Raw genomic sequence first — 20,970 nt, 5'->3', positions numbered from 1 at the left:
AGGCATAGAAACAATTGTGAGCATGGTGCTGGACCATGTAGTGTTTTTTTTCTGTTGTTGCTATAGGTCAGAGCCTAAATGATGGCACTTAAAAACAACAACAACAATCTAGACTCCAATTTGATTTCATGAAAAGCAAAGTCATTTTATGGCGATTTAAAGTAAAAGTCAGGTTAAGAATCTACTGCTGGAGAATTTAGTGCCAGTAAAAATACGATTGATAATTTTAGAAAGAGGTTTGACTTAGCCAACGTCAAGACCACCTTCTGATGACTAAGAGGCAGCCAATGAGTTCCCAGACACCATTCAGAAAATCATTGAGGAGAAAGGCCGCATGCTCGAGCTGGATTTTAATACCGATGACAGTGCCCTATGCTGGGGGCAAAAGATCTCAAGGGACGTTTATTATTAAGGAAGAGAAATAACTACCAGGGTTTAAGACAGCAAATGGGCTGCTAGAGGTGGTGTTTTGTGAAAATGGGGTTGAATTGATGATCAAGACTGCCCTTCTTTATAAAGCCTTAACCCCGAGTCTTGAAGGGGAAGGCTGGCGATAATACCAGTTGCCAGCTTTTGCCCATCGAGGATATTTGAACAACAAAGATTCCCCTTTTCCTTTTTTAGGTTTGTTCCATCAATCCTTTACCCCCAAATCAGAAATGACCTTGCTGTTAAGGAGTTAGCCTTTGAAGTTCAATGGCCCTCACCATATAGCACTCAATGAGTTCCACACCAACAGCCTCAAAGTGATCTATTTGCGCTCAAACGCAGGTCTCACTTCAGTCTCGACATCAGGGGACCATAGAGACCTTTAGTGCTCACTCTACACAGTGCTCTAGGGAAAGGCGTGTCGCCTCTAGAAGGATTACACCATTAACATTACACCATTACTATTATGGGGCGGGGAGGGGGAAAAACACCTAGAATATCATCATGACGGAAACAATAAATTCCTGCTGGAGAAAACTGTGTCTAGATGTTGCGTGTGACCTCACAGGGTTTGCAACAGAGTCACTCGAAGACATTTCAGAAAATATGGTAGATATGGGGGAAAGGTGGAAGAGAGACTGGTGAGGGATTTCAAGATACGGTCTTCGAGTAATTCGAAAGCTAATGGGAACAGAAAGAAGACAGCTACTGGAGAGGAGTGCTCTACAATGAACGCCAGATGGCGAAAGAAGGCCTGGACGTAGTGCGTGGAAGCACATTGACACTGGACCCTCTGGCAGCAGGGCTTCCCGTGCTGAAGCCACCTTTTACTCCGTTCACAACAAGAACCCTTCTATGGTACAGGCACTGACATTAAAGCACACTATGGAAGAATAATTGGTACTATCCAGAAATCTGTTTGGAGAAACGAAAGGGCAAAATGTCAGATAGAAAAATGTCAGATAGAAAATATGATGTAGTTACTTAAAGATACAGAGTGCACCGGTCTCTCCTGCCTCCCCTTCCATTTCCTCCACCTTTTCAATCTCTTCCACCCCTGAGAAAGCATGATCAAACCACTTCTCTTTTTCCTCAGTCTGTTCGACGTGAAGATGATTTATCTTGCAAACAGATAACACAAAGTACCGTATCAAGAAATACAGTACGGCACTGTAAATGTCTTTTCTCTTTCCTTACAATTTTCTTAATCACATGTCCTTGTCTCTAGCTTACTTTATTGTACAAATACAATTTATAATCCCTATAACAAAAATACTGGTCAATTATTTATGTTATCCACAAAGCTTCCAGTCAATAGTAGTTAAGGCTATTTGTAGTTATTTTGGGGGGGAGTCGGAGTGTAAAATTTATATGCATATTTGCAACTGTGCAAGGTGTTGGTACCTCTAATCTCCAGTTTTCAAGGGTAAACTGCATAACTATTGCAGGCAAAAAAAAAAAAGGGAGCACGGCTTGTAAAAACATGTACTCTGATGCATACAACCAAAGCTAAGTCTACTTGTATATGTAACTATAAACATTTCATTTGAACAAAACACAAGGAATGTTTAGCTCTTTCTACTTGCTATTTCCAATTGTTGGAAGCTTAAGTTCATGGTGCAAAGTCTCTGAGTGAGTACACCAGCACTCCAGGAAACATCCTCTGGGGGTGACATTGCCTAGGATCATAAATCTTTACACTTGTTATTAAAATGAAATAAATCTGTGGAGAGATTATGCTGCAGTCCATCAGTGATGCAATACAAAGAGGGATTTCCTTGATCTGCCAATTTACCCTAAGAAGAGAATTGGGTTTATTACAGAATGTGGATGGTTTTAGATTTGATATCTTATGTCAATGATCCAGATGGCATGTTATGATATTTTTAATTGAGTTGGGTGTTTGTTTAATTTTCTACATTGACACGCAAGTACAGCTCAGGCTGTTTTTGGTTCCTGATTCACCTTTATGTAAATGGTTTCCTAGTCACCCTCTAGGTCAATATTGATCATTTCTGAATGTAGAGAGAATCTGAAGTTGAGAGATATAAATTTACAATCATTTGTTAATATTATTGTAAACCGAGCATAGGTGAACACCTTTCATCGTAGGTTTTATTTTCTAGTGTAATCCCTGAGGTTTAGAGGTAAGCACCAGAATCAGAGTCAAGTGTAAGTGCCTGTAGAGACCGTTTTCGGCTCATCGATTACCTGTAGGAGCCTCTGGGTGGCATAAACTGTCACACAGTCCACCGTGAGCTGTAAGGGCCTGGTACTCTGCTTTCGTTAAAAGCCTGTGGAGTCGTGCTGTGCTGCATACCTACAGTCGCCACGAGGTAGGAGGGACTTAGTGGCAACTAACAACAGCAAATAAAGTATCTCGATGATATATTTGTGCTGTTGAAATGATCTTCATATGTGAATTAAGTAAAAATGAAAGTTGTTGTGACAGTCATCATTGCTGATGACATTAAGGAGAGTGACCTTTTGTGGATCTCATGACTATTTGGCTAGAAAGCCTGGCATGCTGTGCCTCTCTCTGTGTCTCACTGTAGGGGGCTTTCCCTTTATCTCTTTCTCTCACTTTGATGCATGCTTGCTTGAAAGAAATCTCCTCCAAAGAACCAAAAGAGAAGGAGATGCCAGAATACTCTCACCACGTTGTTAACTTCTCTTGAAGCTTCCAGGGTCCTGCTGACTGTCTGTGATTGACCAGGGATGCTGCAGTGCTTAGGGTCTCACACTGTTTCCCATTGCCTGTTTGGGATTAGGGCTGTAAGAAAAGACGGAAGAAGATCATAGATGCCTATAAATACAAACCACCCTACTCTCCATCCGATTTACAAGCAAACAGAGTGCATTCAGAGTGCCCTAGCTACAAACAAGACAAGGGAGGAGAAATAGATTTTGAGTCAAATACAATCATGATGTCTTGAGGGATATATAGAGGACTGCTAGACATGGATTCAGGAAGCCAACAAAGTGTCGTTTTATAGCATGTTTAGATCAGCACACAAAAAATCCTGCTAACAAGTTATATAGAGATGGTATCCAAAATGGTCGTAATGGTATCTGGGCACAAAGGACTGAAGAAAGCTGCCCTTCATGTGTATCCCATTAACAGGATGGATGGTTAAATTGAGGTTCCATTATGTTTTATCACGCAAAATGAGTAGTAAACATCAATTTGGCTGGCAATCTGTTTCCCATGTGGTGCAATCCAGCAGCTGGTGGGGCACAGTTGAATGAGAAAATGAAATATTTCTTTTGGTTTACAAAATGATTCAGTCATTAATAATGGGCATCCAAGTTAATAGACAGCATTGGTTTCACAATAGTTTCCACGGAAATCTCTTAAGGGCCAAGTCAAGAAATGCCATTAGAGCGCCTGCTTAACACACATTGGAGCTTGATGCACAAAATTGAGATTGCAAAGTTGTATTTTTAACTATTCTTGTTTTAATAAACTACCTGGCGAGGACAATTTTAAGGACACTTTCTTTGTTTGATTACATATTGACACAACTCTAGTGCTTGCAGGGCAAACTCTATTACTGGATTATTTTAAGCCAGGGATGTGGCACGGTTGTGTTTTTTTTTCAAAATGTGAAAATGCTCAAAACAAAGTTATTTCTGCCTTTTAAAGTTGCTTGTTTTCTCCCCCTCCCTGTATAAAATTCATTTTGGGTAAAGGCCACGGCAAGTGTTACTGTGGAAACTGTTACTGTGAGGCTGGTTGGCATGGAGATAAATGCGAATTCCAGTGCGACATCACCCCCTGGGAGAGCAAGAGAAGATGCACATCTCCAGATGGCAAAATCTGCAGTAACCGAGGTGTGTCGTTCATACACGTTACTATGTAATCGCGAGGAAAAGAAAGCTCTTGTGAACGTTCCCTTTTCTCTCTTTTCTCCGTGTTTCCTTTCCTGTGAGAGGAAGTCATTTTTTTTGGAAAATCATTGACTCTGATGTAAATGAACATTTACTCTGCAAACACGCCTCTCTCTTTTTTAATTGAAAAGAAAACACAAAAATAAGAAAGTTGCTGTCATTCTTGTAGCTTCACTGAACAAATAGTTAACACAGGGACTGATGTCTCTGGCAGTCACCCAGAAATAGCACGCAACAGCTAAAAGGCGATTCTTGTAGATACTTCTTTTAAATGTCTCTTGACTAACACAACCATCTGCAGCATGAGCAGCTAATTATCCAGAGAGCATTCAGAAAACTCTCCGGTCTTGGTCTTAATTATGGGTAAATTGAAGGCTCGGTTGAAACATACAATTGATGTAGGCTCATTTAACTCCTGAATGATGAAAAGTGATATTGAACATAGTTAACATAGAAACTTCATGTCACATTTAATATTTTCAGGGACATCAAAGGTAAAACACAATCCTACAAAATTTCGAATGACCTAAGACATGAGTTTGAAAAAAATTACTATTGTTAAATATAATTTAAAGAAAATTTACTGTTGATATCGATATCGAACATTTAAAAAAGCAACAACCTTGGAGATAGTTGTCATTGTCTTCTTCTTTTCATTAGACCTTTTCTTTGCCTACTTGGTGACAAACAAAATCATATTTTATTTTATCAAATTATAAAAATCTGGGAAAGAGTCAGAAGCAACACCATAGCACAAAACAGCAGCATAAATGAATAATACATTAGAATGAATATTATTCACATGTAACTAGTTGTATTCAGTTTTGCAATTAACCTCATTCAAGGGAAAACAAACAAACAAACAAGAAAACTAGAACTCACTGCCTTCGAGTAGATACTGACTCCGAGTGGCACTATATAACAGATGCCCCATGTGGCTTCTTGAGGCCGTTCTGTACACCTTGATGCGTGCAGACAACCTCGTTATTCTTCTGAGTGGATGGTGGGTTCAAACTCCTGTCCTTGATGTTAGCAGCCTAATGCATAACCCACTGTATCATCAGGGCTCCTGGTTAAAATCACCTAGAGGAGTAACCTTGGCCAAATCATTGACCCCATAGAAAGGAAAACAAGAGATCTGACCTTGCAAAAAAAAATCACACACACACACACACACACACACACACAAATGTGAGAGAGAGTTATCTTTAATTTAGGCAGAATGGATAGACTTCTATGTCATATTAAGTCATTTTAATTCAATATATGTCTCATATGCTCTAAGGAAGCCATCTTTTCTATGTGTGCTTTTTAAATTCAGTACAAAGTAGCCATCATGATGTCAATGTATGAAACTTCAACTGTATTACTTGCAAAACAATCATTTAGATGTTACTGAGAAAGAGAGATGAGTAAAGTAGACTTGTTGGGGCTGTCGGTTAGGGATTGGTTCGGCAGCAGAGCTATGCCAGCTCAGAGAGAAGGTTGGCACCCATTAGAGAGAAACACTTGATGGACTCCCCAGGAGCAGTCTACCTCTCGGCTTCCTACCCTGGCCTAGTGCCTCAGGCTTTCTGTGTTGGAGGTCTGACCAAGGCAGGTGGGAAATAGCGTGGCTGCCTGAGGCTCATAGCTAGTAGGACTGAGGTTGATCAAGGGCAAGCATTCAAATGATTTCTTTTTTCACTAAATGCCCAGTAGGTATAGAAAAGAAACAGTCCAGAATCCATAGTCCTAATATGCACATGGAAGCCCAAGTTTAAATTTTGTTATATGTGACTTTTCTTTCTTTTTCTTTTTAATTCATCCATCCCCTCCAGATTCACACATTCACTTTTTTTAATACAAACCTTCAATACTGGTACATATATATGTACTTGGAGGCCTTAATAATGCTGTTGGGTCAGCAGTGAACTTCTAATCTGAAGGTCAGAGGATCAAATCCATTAGCCACTCCGAGGGAGAAAGAGGAGGCTATTTGCTCCCATCGCATACTAATTTAACTAATAAAACAAATTTATAATTTGTTTTCTCATATGTTTTGTATGTTTCCATGTTCACAAAGTTAAAATATCATTTTCACGTTTATTGACTGCTTGCAAGTCCATACCGCAAACAGACCATTATTGTGTCGTGGTTCCTCACTGATTGAGTTTACTTTTACTTTTTCAGTAACCTATTAGGCACCACATTTAAAATTCTTGTGTTTATTTTTGTGCCTTTTCTTTCACTTATATTAATTCATGAAAGTGAACTGCTATTTGAAATAATAAATCCATCTTTCAAAGTTCATATAGTGAAATTGCCTATTATACCAGTTGGTCTTCTAAGTGTAGTGATGTTGAGTACCCATAATTCCACACTCTCAACAATTCTGCATGCTACAGTCTTCTTGGCTTTTACCAACCTACCATCCCAAGTAATTATAACTTCATATTATTCTTTTAAACATTCTCCCTTTGTCCCTTAGTTAGAGTGGATTTGGTGATTCCATTTTTCATGATTAGTTTTCATCATTGTTTCTCTAGAGGATTCCCTATTGGTATTTTTCAAATTTTTTCTTATTTCATTTTGGGATAATTTTTCATACACTAATTTGTAGAAAAGTCTTGTATATCTCTAAGAGATTTTTATATACGTGTAAACTATTTGTTCCAGTTTTTTAAAAATGACGTCTTACCTTTTGCTCCCCACCGGAGATTTGCATTCTTTATGGAGTTCAATGTGCTTCTTTTCCTTTTGCTAATGCATGAGTTATGTTTTCGATAAAAGGACATTTCATTCTTATTTTATAGGTTTATCTTATATACTTAATTATTTATTTTAATGGAAATTAAATTTGATGTAAGAAGTGAGGAAGAGATTTAGATTTATTTTTCCCCTCCATAATGATCTGGCCTTCCTAAAGACAAGTACTGATAATCCACAGTGCTTGTATAAATATGATTGATAACTGGGCATTACTCCACTCACCTCTTCAATTGACCATGCTTTTACCTCTCAGCTTGTTCTTTAACATATGCTATAATATGGATTTACTGATCTAGCAAACCTCTTAGTTTTTGATTCCTGTGAACACACCTCCTCCGGATGCTCATAACTTGCTCTCCCAAACTTGGTTCTTTTTCTTTGAGTCCTTCTGCCTTTAACCTCTCTTAGGACAGTTTCCCACCTCTCAGCCTAGGCAGAGAGTTCACCCTGACTGTTTGGGACCCTCCACATTTAATGTCCTGTTCTGAAACACACAGAGCATTTATCCCCTACTTCCCAAAATAAGAGGAATCATTTTTAATATCTGTTGTCTTATTTTGTTTTCTCCTTTAGATTTATTTTCATCAACTTATGAGCTTTTTTTCAGGCAAAATATTACATGTTAGGTAGTGTTATAGAATTATTGGCATAGGTGGTAATTTTTGTTTATTCATTCAGAAACATTAGCTTTAAATGGTGCTTCTTTCTTGGCAGAATATTTTTATTTGAGTATGTCTTTTCTGAAAACCAAATATGTCTTTTCTGAAAACCAAACCAAGTATTTAAGATGTTTTCTTCTACAATTTTACTTGGGTAGGCTCATGTGAAATTATTTTATGCCCCAGGGACCTGTGTGTGTGGTGAATGCTCTTGCCATGACGTTGACCCCACGGGGGACTGGGGTGATATCCATGGAGACACCTGTGAGTGTGATGAAAGGGACTGTCGAGCGGTGTATGACCGATATTCTGATGACTTCTGTTCAGGTAAGTGCTCTCTCAACACTTAATCTTCAATAAGACTCTTTAATGACCTATTTGCAGGCTTCACTGTGATTCTCACAGAAACCATAGGAAGACGTAAATTTGCATTCTGAAGTATTATATATTTGCTGGACTCCTACTAGTAACTTGGGAAACCATCAAAGTTCATACATTTGGCAAAGACTAGTTATGAATATGCACCCACTCTCTTATGATTAATCCAACTTCCCTAAAGAGAAATACCATTTCACTGAGCTCTTTGTGTCTATTTCTTCACTCTGCTAATACAAACCCAGTCAACTTGATGACAATGAATACCATAGATAAAACTATGATTTCCATCTTACAAAAAAAATCCCTTAAAAACTACAACAACACAAAAGGCTGCTATTGAGTTAATTTTGACACCAAGTGGCCATATGTAGGTTTCTGTAGTTGAAAATCTTTATTGGAGCAGGTAGTCTCATCTTTCTCCTGTTGGGTTGTTAGTGGGTTTGAACTGCTGCCCTTGAGGTGAGATGTATTTCAAAACTTAGAATAATGCACATTTCTGTGATATGTTTATGCTCTACTGGTTTCATGGGCTCAGTGGTAATCAGAGGATGAATACCTGGCCAGTGCACTTCAGTCTCAGCCATCAGCCCTCAGCCAGTGGAAGCCTGTTTTCTCCTATTATGCTTCAGTGTTCTAGTTGAACTTCCAGACCACGTAGACTAGGAAGAAAGGTGTGGCAATCTCCTTTTGAAAAATCAGCCAATGCTATCCCTAGGGTGACAGTACTATGTCATACATAGGGTATCCACGAGTTGGGAGGAAACTAGACAGCAATTAACAGCAACAATACAGTTAACACTAAAATATGTACTCAAAAATTGGTCATCAATTAATGGAACAAACCACTTGTGAAATAGATACTATTTGCTAGAATCAAATCTCTATCTAGAGTGCAGGGCCCAATGGTAAATGAGATGGCAGAGTCATTATTTATGGAACTAGCAACTTAGATGCAGACAAATAGATACATTCTCTCACAATTGCTAATGATTCAAACCTTGGGGCATGATAGCGAACGGTCACCTTTATCTGGGGGAAAAAAACCCAAGAAACATCATTGAGTTAAAAACAGAGCTTTAGACTTTCAGTCGGGTTATATTTATCTATCCAGGCATCCGAGACTCTGGTAAATATCTCTCTTTAAACTTGACTGCTTGGTTGGTGTGTGGACAGACAGGAAAAGGCATTGGTCCCCAGAAAGTTTGCCAATTATAGGAGATAAAAGGCCTGCCTTATTTCATTATGCCTATGCAACTTCAAAGACATCTCTGGCCTAGCCAAGGGGAGCCTGCTGCTAAAATTTCACATTTCAGAAGGGTTTCCCTCTCGGGTTGTCCTTCACACTTGGGAGGATTCCTTAAACCTTTTGTGAAGTCTGTCTTCTTGAAGGAAAGCCTTCCTCATACCCTTCTATTGCTCATTGTTTTTAAGTGTTCTTTACTATCAACACAGGGAGAATAAAATGACTAACATCCATCAGTGGGATCTATACAGCAGGATCCATGCTTAGCACTTTCTAGGTTGTTGCAATTATTCTTAAAAGCCTTTGAAGTAGGAAATATATTTTCTGGTTTTCTACACTTAGGGATTCTGAAACTCAGGAAAGTTATGTAACTTGCACGAGGCCCCAGAATGAAGGCCTATTTTCAAAGCATTAGCAAAGTCTATGAATCTGAAAAATTTAAAGGTTATTATTTTACTGAGTAATGTGTGATTTAAAATGCAATTTAATACACCAAACATTTACTGAAGACCAACTTTGCCAGAGGCACTGTGAGAAATTCCAGGGCATAAAAATTTCAGAAAGCATAGGCTCTTCCCTCAAGAAATTTAATGTAGAAGGGGGGAAAAAAGCTGTCACATAGTCCTGCAGTTTTAATATACTGTGGTGTGGAAGATTTTCACATGCAGTCATCTATTTGTGCATATACTTTAGAAACTGGAGACATGGGAACGAGCAGTGAACGAAATGTAAAATCCATGTCCACCCATATGGAATTCACATCCTTGCAGTACAGAAGAGACAATAAACAAAACAAGTAAAACTTATGTCCAAGCTATATGATTTTTATAGTCATAATACTAGAGATTTAAACAGGGAGAGAACAGGCTAGAGCATGCTGCAGAGTACGCTTGCGTGCCGTTTGAATGAATGAGGAGGATCCGGCACCTCGTGCAGGTGCTGTGGTAGAGTTCAAATCACACTGCATCCGTGGGTCTGCCAGGAGGGGATGCTGTCAGCCCAAGAGAGATGAACGAGTTCGACAGACAGAGACATTAGAGGCACAGAATATGCACCAGGCACAAGGCTCAGTTTGATATTTCCAGAATATACAAGTAAAGAAGAGGGTGTAGCAATGTCAACTAGAGAAACATAAAACAGAGAAGGTTTTGCCTGCTCCATTCTAAACGTAACAAGAGCCAAGTGATGGTTTTAACCATGGAAATACTATAGTTGTCATTCATATGCTAGTCTGTTCCTCTGGTGTGTTTGACTGGGTTGACGAGAGAAACAAATCCAGTGACACTCATATATGTATACACTCATATATGTATAAGAAGGAACTTTATATCAGGAAATAATTATATATCAAGAAGTGTCCCAGCCCAGTTCAACCCAAGTCTGTAAGTCTGATACTAGTCCACAAGTCCCTCTTTAGACTCACCTAGCCACATGCAATGATGCAGCAGACAGGAAGATCACAGGCCTGCGGGTGCAAAGTCATGCTGGTCCAAGGTCAGTGGAAACGAGGCAGCGTCAGTGGCAGAGATAGGGAGGTTTCCCGGGGCCCTCCTTACGGGAAGGTCACACGGACCAGGAAACACCATCAAGCTGTCATCTGATTGACAGGTCGGTTATCACCCCTACACTTTTATACACCTTCACGTTGACATAAAATTATGTAACTACTCCACCTGGGTAAATGTTGGAGCCATTACTGAAATGATTCCAATAGGCAGAAGTTGTCAACTTTGCTTCCACACCTCTCAAATATAAAGGGCCAGTGGGAAATCAAGTGGACATTGCTCTATAGATTGTTCTGGAACAAGAAGGATCAGCATGATAATTTGGGTTCACTCAAACTATCCTGGGCTTCCCAAGCATCGCTTCAGATGGTGTTTGCCTGCATATGATCACTGAGTTGGGATCAGTAGGATGGCAGTGGAAGTGAGAGGCATCGGCAATTACATGTGGATTCACAGAATTACAAAATACAAATGTAAAGGAGATGTGCATAAGTTGGTGGCTTTCTTACATGGTACCTTTCCATAAGCTACTCTTTTCCATGTTCAATTTGTGGTCATGTGCCTGATCTTGATTTTACGAGGCAGTTGAAAAATTCAAAATAGCTACCGTAGCAGTGGTCATTCAGGTCTCAAGTTTTTGCAGCTCACAGGATTAGAAGATATAAGCTTATAAATTGGCAATTTTAATTGATTTATTATACCAGCATTATCTATGATGTATCTTTCTCTCCCCATGGGTTTGAGAACACTTGCCTGCACATGCATGCACTGCACATGCGTGCACTGCACATGTATCCACTGTACATGTATGCACGGCACACATATCCACTGTACATGTATGCACTGCACATGTATGCACTGCACATGGTTCTGCTTCACTGGGAAGGAGTGAGGCATAGAGTTGAGATGGATGATGCTATGTGTCTTGAACTGGGAGAAAAGAAAAATCAGTGAAATATGTATGTGTATGTATGCGTGTGTGTATGTAGTTATCAATATCTATAGCTATATAGATACAATTTAATATATATAAATGTATGAGAGGTACCTAAAAAATCCAGATTTTTTCCCCAAAGCTATGTATTAATTTTTTTTACAAAACAACCTTTTCACCTTCCATGTATTTTCCATTACATTTAACACATTTGTCAAATCTGCGATTCCAGTCTTGGAAACATTTTTCAAACTCATCTGTTTGGATGGCTGACAGCACCTCCCTTGTTTATTTCTTCACCTCTTCTACATCGTCAATTCACAGTCTGTTCATGTCCCTCTTCATTTGCAGAAATGAAAAAGCGAGGTGAGGTGAATAGGGTACATGAAGCAAGAGAGTCATGCTGTTTTGGGCCAAAACTGGCACAGTGAGATGGTTGTGTGAGCAGGCGGGCTGTCGTGGTGCCAAAACCACTCCACCATCTGTCTGCCACAAACCAGGTTTTTTCTGTTGCACACTGTATGAAATCTTTTTAGAACCTCTAAATAGAAAGCTTGATTAACACTCTGACCTGGTGGAATTAACTCCAAATTCACTATCCTCCATATATATATATATATATATATATATATACATACATACATATGGAAGGGGAAAGGTTATTTTTTGTGTGTAGATAGATAGATAGATAGATAGATAGATAGATAAGAAAGAATTCCTCATTACCTCATACAATTCCATCCAAGGGTAATTACCATATCTATGATATTAAGGCTGGACGCTGCACTTGATTCACTTGGCTGCAAGGGCTGACAACCATAAGATTGGCAGAAAGATGAGAACATGTTTCTGTAGGATGAGTCCAAGGTCAATGGACCAGGCTTGTGGCTACAGAGTACAATGTATCTCAGCAGATACGATGAGAAGTCGATGATAATTCACAGGATGGATAGGCAAGAAATATGGTCAACCTTAGGTTCAAGTTCAGGATCCAGCAAAAAAGCAAGCAAGCTTTTCCACAACATCAACTTGTATGGGAATCAGGCCCACGCCTTCAATGAGCTATCGTTATGGGGCATGAAAAAAAATGCACAAAAAAACCCAATGTCATTATGCTCATTCCAACTCATAGAGACCCTCTGTAGTGTTTCTGAGACTTAAATGTTTATGGAGCAGATAATGCCATGTTCTGCCCGTGGAGTGGCTGGTATCTTTGAACTAGTCACCTTGTGATTACCAGCACCACCTACTTTGTTGACAAACTGCTGAGAATTCTGGCCCAGCTAAATTGAGACAAAACCTTAATTATCATAGCACTTCAATTATTTTATAACCTTACAGTTCCTCTCGCATGTTATTTAGATTACAGTTCTTACTATAACTTGAGCAGGTGAGGGACATTCTGGAAACCTCACGGAAACATGTAATTTTATAATCCATCTGCTCCCCCTTCTGCCTTCTCCTCTAGTTTCCATTTTCCTCAAATATTTGCATGTTTTTCCAATAAAGTTTCAGAGAAAGTTATTAGACTGTAATTGGACAGTGTTAGCGGGTTTTGTCGTGGGAGGAGTTTGAGAGAGAATATTTAAACTCTTCTACGTGTGCTTGTCCTGCTGTGGGTACAAGTAGGCAATGGGGCGGTTACAGCAGAGGGTACTAGGGTACTGGAGGATGGTTTGAGCAGAAAGACACTGGTCTGATCATTGTTATTTCCTGATCATCAGTGAAGTTGCTCCCGTGGAGCTGGCGGCAGATAGGAGTTTCAAACATACCAGCAGTCTCACAGAAGAAAGATGAGGTTCTCGGATCCCCAGTACATTGACAGCCTCGGGAACCCCTCTATGAGTTGGAATTGATTGGATGGCCATGACCCGGGGTTGCGTAATCAATGATTTTCATGAATTGAATGTGATCAGCCCTTCACAGCCTCGCTCCCAAACTTAGACTGACGAATTTAGGAAAGCAAGCACCCACATGAATCGACACCAAGTTCTTTCCTACACCCCATTCCATGATATCCTCATGCTATCTCAGGTAGGAAGACATTATTATTTGTACTTTAGCAAGGTCATAGGAAACAGGTTCAGCGGAATGAAGCAACTCGACAAAGTTCACACTAGGATTACATGTCGTCTAAAACCTCATCTAGTCCCAATGCTCATGGTGAGGCAAATAAAAATATCCCTTCACACTTTATTTTGTTGAGGGAGAGCTGTCCTTTCAATACTCAAAAATGCTTTAAAAACGTACTTCTTAAGTTTCTGCCAACACTATTTTGATCAGGGTCAGGTGACCTCTGGGATGTTTCTCCCTTCTTAGTAAATCTGTGGAGCTCCATCCTGTATGCTTAGTGGGCCATTAGTCTTCACAATTGTCCTAATTGCCATTCTAAGTTGCACGGTAGGAAGGGTGCCATACATTTGATTGCTGAGTATGCTAATACCTTGGTCTTGTAAGACAGAAATAACCCCCATACATCAATATTCTCTAGCGATTTATGCAAGGCTGGAGTGTAATAAAGCTCCGATAAAGTGGTTTTATTTTTAGCTTCTGTTCTTGCTATACTGAGAAAATTGGTCTGGTATAAATCCCAAGGAAATCTCTGGATAGATAAGTTTAACATGACTCTTTTAATTGACATTTTTCATTCATTCAGTCAGTCATTCATTCTCACTCCATCCTTCCATCCATCCATTCACAAATGCCTTTGAAGGTTAAGATCTGTGCCTACTATATTATCAGTCCAGGTATATTAAAATTACTTTTTCACTTTTTTTCATTTGTACTTAATTTTCATTAGCTATATATATATATATATATATATGAATTCATTCTTAAATAAACAAGAATTATATGCACATATAAATTTATATATACACTGTACACACACATCACCTGTAAGATGATATTTGACAAATTTAAACGTGTCTAAAATAACCGGATCACAGTCCGTTATCCCAAAGTGTATTGGCCTGCGTTGAGTTTGTCCCTTCAGTTCAATAAACTGCTCCACCGAATTTACTTCCTAATTCTTAAATAACTCTTCTTCTGAAGTTATATAAATGATTTTCTTATAAAAGACTCTGGTATAAAAAGCTATGGCTGTCAAGGGAGTTTTCATGCTAAACTGAGCTTATCATTTTAAGCTCTTCTTTATATACCAAAGCAAACACATCCACATTTTGTTCTGCTATGTATGACTCTGCTTAGTTTCTCCAAGTCCTATGGCTGGAACCATGTTCCCCAGTATGCCCTTACTCTTAGTCTTTTAATTGGTCCTGCCCACCAACACGATGAAAACATAGAAATGATTGATTTGGTTAGCATTTCACTAGTTGTAGAAGTTGAATTATTGACCACAGTCATCATAAGGGGTATTTCTTGTGGGTTACCACAGTACGAAGGAAAGAACAGAGAGGAAATTAGTACATCTACTAAGTCTGGATGATCTGAAAAGAAAAACCAATGTACCAAGTGGATTTATTTATTGAAATAGCAACTACTCTCTAGATCCAGTATTCCCAAAGGCTCCTCCCTATTAATAACTTTTCTTTGGATAGTCCATTTAGTGCGGAGCAGCTGGTTGCACAGTGGTTACAAGTTAGACCGCTAACCACTAAGTCCGCAGTTCAAAACCACAAGTTTCACTGTGGGCTAGAGACAGGCCTTTCTACGTTAAAGAGTTGCAGTCTTACAGTCTTGGGGATTCCCAAGGGCAGTCTAGGGTTGCTCTGAGCTGGCATCAGTTGGACAGCAGTAAAGCTTTGGAGTCCCCTTGTGTTAAAGAGTAAATTGTGCTGAGGACCAGGAGTGAGAAATAGTGGAGCATCTACAACAGAGTCGTGGGTCCGTTATGTTTATTATTTATTAATTTTTCACCATTTGTTTATAAACTCTTTGTAGAGAATATATTATGGCACTCTAATGAGTTTCTTCCTAAACTGACCTCATTATGTATAAACTGTTCTTTAGATATCAAACCCAGAGATGCTTTCTCTTATCTTTGGGGCATACATCTTAAGTCATAATTGAGATACTGCTAACTTCAAAAGCCAAATCATAATTTCATTTTGTGATTTCCTGTCTTCTCTAAAATTTATTTAGTTTAGTACCGCAAATATTCATAACTTGCATTTTCTAAATCCACTGATTAAATATCATACAGGATATTATATAAAAGTATGTATGATTTGAATGGGAACTGTAATATTCTGAAATATATTTTGAGAGCTCATAACTTTGAGTTCTTGAAAGATATAAGATAGAGTGTTTATTCCTCAGCAATTAAAATATATGTTTTGAATTCTGTTAATCTGTAGTTTGCTTTAACATTTAGCAGCATTGCTGTCAATAACATTGATTTTTATTATTTTCTTGTTCTTTTCTTTTTTCACTTCTTGTTTTAATGAAGAGAATTATAGAAATCTTTCCCAGTGGGTCTTAACCTGTAGATAGTGACCCCTTTGGGGGTCAAACACCCCTTTCACAGGGGTCGCCAAAGACCACTGGAAAATACATAAATATTTCACAATATGTAATTACATAATTGTTTTGTGATTAATCACTATGCTTTAATGATTAATTATGTTAAATTTATAACAATAAAATATATCCTGCCTATCAGATATTTACATTACAGTCACAAAATTACAGTTATGAAGTAGCAACAAATATAATTTTATGGTTGGGGGTCACCACCACATGAGGAGCTGTGTGAAAGGGTCGTGGCATGAGGAAGGTTGAGAACCACTGCTGTAGAGCTTTTCCTGGGCACTTTCTATCAGTAGTTGTCGTTGGGAGTTACGGCAATGGAAGCTTTACAAGACCTCCATAGTTGCCTCTGTCACACAACTTAAGCTGGTTGTTGTCTATTCTCCGATTCTCTTGAGTTTCCTTCATCATGGATGATTTAATCTGCCACGCATATTTCAATAACCCTTCATCCCTCCTCTGGCACTTGCTCAATGGATACTGACTCCACATAAGTAGGTCATTTGAAGAGGTGGCATGATCGTCCTGAACTGGACACAATGATCAGACTTTAAGACTTTTCAATGTAGGGGTAAAGATCTCATCTTGAAGTCAATTGCGGTGAGCATGAGCATATCCATGTGTCCGCACTTGGAGATAGATGTGCTATTGAGCAGAGCTATTTGAATAAGTCAAACCAGAGCTGGAGTGAGAGACTGAAGCAGGCAGTCCGAGATCATCTCAGAAATACTAAAAGTGAGGGTGCATTATGTTTTCCCCAACTTTGATTAGGTTCGATAGTTGAAGATATTTATAATGCTATGTTTTAAACAAACAAACAAAAATTTCCTGCCATAGAATCCAGTGCCAACTTACAGTGACAATTTAGGACAAGGTAGAACTGCCTCTTGGAATCGCCATAACTCTAAGCCCAGTACTTCTCTGTAGAGCAGTTTATGGTTTCGAACTGCTGACTCGGCATTTCGCAGCACAACGTGGAACCACTGTACCACCAGGGGTCTTCTATGCTGTATTAAGTGCACAGGAAATAATGGTGCAAGACCAGAGGCTGTACATTTCCCTTAAACCCCACACTCACCGCAATTGAGTTGATAACTCATAGCAAACCTAAAATTGGGTTCCCAAGGCTTTGTAGAGTTTTATAGGAGCAGTCAGTCTCCTCTTTCTCTGGTGGGTTTGTAATCAAATGCTTACTTGACAGACCACATTTCACCTAATAGCTCCACCAGGGCACCCTGTATTTGTAAAAGAGAACCGAAATAGCAAACTAATAGAAAATAAAATTGCAATAACAGAGTTACATTAGAAGTGAAGAGCAAATTAGAAGATTAAAACCCTATTGAGTGAAATAAAATGGTTAGAAAACAAAACATAAAGAGGGGCCTCAGGGGGAAAAAATTAGGGCAGCTGAAGTTGTTTTCAAAGTTTATTAAGATGCTATTGTGGCAGAAAATATGCACAGCTAACCATTCTCTAAGTCAACGACTTTTACATGGATAACTCAGTGCCTTTGATTATAATCTCTGTATTGCCCAACTGTTACTGATCTCCTTTTCCAAGTTACTTCCCCACCATTAGCATAGACTCAGTGCCCCCTGAGTGAAAAAGTCTTCCTCCTTCACACAGGATAACCGTTGATCAAGTTTGGTTCCTTCCTTCCTTCCTTCCTTCCTTCCTTCCTTCCTTCCTTCCTTCCTTCCTTCCTTCCTTCCTTCCTTTCAAGTAGTTTTCTTGATATAAATTTCATGTGTCATATACTTCCCTAGTTGTCATTTTATAAAGAGTTATATACATCATCACAATCAGTTCTAATGCTCCCTCCCCTCTCCCACATTTATTGTTTCTTCCCCAATGCCCCTCACCCTCTCCACCCCAGTCACAGATAAACCATTGCGTCAGTTATTGCCTCTGTTCATTTACTCCTACATGTTTCATAAACAGGGAAAGCTATCAGAAACAATAAAAAATGAAACACAAAGAAGGAAAAATATCAAAAATAGTATAAAGATAGAAATTAAAATAAGGAGTAAGAAAGAAAATACCACCTACGATATTTTAAAAACCAGAGAAGAAATTTCTGTTGTGGAACAAGTGAGAAATACTTAAGCCTAGGGCAAATTCAGGTTGGATCATGAGGGAGGTCAACTGACCAGGTATCATCTTATACCATGGTTCTTTCCACCACAATCAAGTTCACAATAATCTGTCTGATGGTAAAGCTGGTTGAGTCCCTTGCCTGTGGCCAGAGTGGATCTGCTAGAGGTTTTATCGGACTGGACACTCTACGGATGGATTTTGTGCTCCCACTGCCTCCTTACCCTTCTACAAATTGGGTGTTCACAATTCAAGCTCTGATAGTTTTCTCTTCATCATATTTGGAATTTGCTATTATCATTTTGAATCACACAGGCTAGTGTGCTTCTTCACTGGGGATTTAATTGACGCCTACCTTAGATGGCTGCTTGTTTGAATACAAGCCACTAAGACCCCAGACACTATTCCAATTAAGAACAGGGCATCATCTGCTTTCATCAACATACTTTGCGGTAGCACCCTGATATTCAGTGATCTTTTCACAAAGCCAAGTATCCAGTAGGGCCATGTTAGGAGAACTAACTGTTCTTGGATGGGGGCTAAAATTACATGGGAGCCCCGAGTCCATCTGCTTGTCCATAGGTCATGAAAGACTCTGATCTACTTTGGTAGTAAACCTTCACAATTCTCATGAAGGCCTTTGCTAGAGTTGGACCAGACTCTGATGCTTACAGTCTCTGATAGCTTCTGACTCTCTTCAAGGATTTATTTGAGTCCGCTGTGAATTCTTTCATATGTGTCAACATGTGTATGAATCTGAGATAAAAGATAATAGTTGGTCTTAAACTGTAACCTGACTGTACCATTTTAGGAGCATTCTCTTAGTCTGTGAGCTCCCTCAGGAGCTTGGTTTCGGTCTCATTCGGTGTTCTTAAGAGTGGGATTCTCAGGTCTGGTTGGGGTCACTCTGTGAATTTGGGTGAACCCCACTTGGTGGTGTCTGTCATCGCAGTCAGGGATTTCCTGGAAGCCTCGCCTGTTGGCCATTTTCTCCTAACTTGACTGTCATTGAAAACTTTCTTAAGTAAAAATATGTCCCTTCTTGATTCCAACTCTTAAAAAATTTTCCTTTCAGTTTCATTGTTAAAAGTTTCTACCAGAGTTTTGGAAATGGCAACAAATCTTATACTTTGTCCGGTTTCTTTGTGACAGAACTTACTGCCCTTGAAATAAAACCAATGATTTCAAATTACTTACATCTGTAAGATCCGTATGCACCTGGTCTGATTTACCTACAAATTCTTCACGACGGTGTTCAGACATCGAAGGACTGCCTGTATTAGAGAGCGTGAGAGAAGAAATGTACTTTCATGTTGTGTTCATTAAGATACTGACTCACCTGTGACATTTGCTTAGAGGAGGAAAGCCAACTCTGATTCATTATCTTTACATATTTTTGTCATACTATTCTCATTCTAAAGGCCATGGACAATGTAACTGTGGAAGATGTGACTGCAAAGTCGGTTGGTATGGGAAAAATTGTGCACACCCACGCTCCTGCCCGCTGCCCATGGAGGAGAGCATCAGGAAGTGCCGGGGAAGCTCAACGATGCCCTGCTCTGGAAGGGGTAAGTGGGCTCTCTCAGGCCTGCTCAACGCCTGGCCTCTAATCCTGTGAGGGAACTGAACTCCACTCGTATATATATAATATATAATTAAATATATATTAAGTATATATATATTTAATTTACATATGCAGTTATATATTATTTATATATACTTTTATATTTTATTTATTTATTGTTTTTAAAAGCTGAGATTCTGAACCAAAGGAAGATTAATTACTTAGCCTTTTCAGCATTAATAGTAGTTCTACTTTCCAGGAATAGAACACACGGAGGAATATATTGTTGTCAATTACCCTTATCCTATCCTGTGGTTTTGAGGTCTGCACCAAATCCATTCAGTTCCGTGTGTGTGTGTGTGTGTGTGTGTGTGTGTGTGTGTGTGAACAGTGCGCTCAAAGCAATCTGAAGGAGACTGCCTAATTATCCAGTGAAATTTCTGAAACCAAATAACATTGTTAACAGGAGATTGTTGGCTTTGGGGGAAAAATGTTGTTGCTTTGAATAAGCTTTTTTTGTTTTAGAATCATGTAGCCTCAGGTGTGTTCTTGGTACATGCTAAGTACAAATTGGAGGAGAAAGGAGAATTCATCTTGTTTCATTCCTTTTGATTTATGAAAATAAGAAATACAGTTTCACCTTTCAGATGAAAAAAGCTAAGTTAATATGAAATATGCTTTCAGTGAAACTGGTAATTGAAGTTACTACACATTTTTTTTTCTCCCAAAAAAGAAAGAGAGAAAGGATTTCTTTGTCTCAGTGTTAGAGCAGAAATTTCACTTGTTCTTCCAGTTCTTTTATGTATTTTAAATGGGTATAAGTCACATATCATAAAATTAGTGACATTTAATATATTCACAGAATTTTGTAACTCTCACCACTAACTCCAAGATATTTTCATTTTTGATAAAAGAAGCCCGATAGCTGCTAGAAGTTACTTGCCATTCTACCTCTTTTCCTAAAATAGAAGACTGGAAATGGCTAAACTGCTTTCTGACTCCATGGTTTGTATTTCCTGGACATTTTATAT

The 20,970-nt window shown here is 38.9% G+C and overlaps 1 protein-coding gene across 1 annotated transcript in view; it reads left to right on the top strand.

The window, feature by feature from the left end:
• The window catches only part of ITGBL1 (integrin subunit beta like 1), a 352,195-nt gene that overhangs the window by 187,511 nt on the left and 143,714 nt on the right, over positions 1 to 20,970 (top strand). The window contains exons 5-7 of the mRNA XM_075562608.1: positions 4,123 to 4,263; positions 7,917 to 8,057; positions 19,797 to 19,943. Coding sequence (XP_075418723.1) covers positions 4,123 to 4,263; positions 7,917 to 8,057; positions 19,797 to 19,943 — 429 coding nt within the window. The remainder of the gene's footprint in view (positions 1 to 4,122; positions 4,264 to 7,916; positions 8,058 to 19,796; positions 19,944 to 20,970) is intronic.

This window comes from Tenrec ecaudatus, chromosome 11 (assembly GCF_050624435.1).
Source record: "Tenrec ecaudatus isolate mTenEca1 chromosome 11, mTenEca1.hap1, whole genome shotgun sequence".
In the NCBI taxonomy this organism is placed as follows: Eukaryota; Metazoa; Chordata; class Mammalia; order Afrosoricida; family Tenrecidae; genus Tenrec; species Tenrec ecaudatus.
Note: the sequence above shows the minus strand (reverse complement) of the source record. Positions and strands in the feature narration are given on the sequence as shown.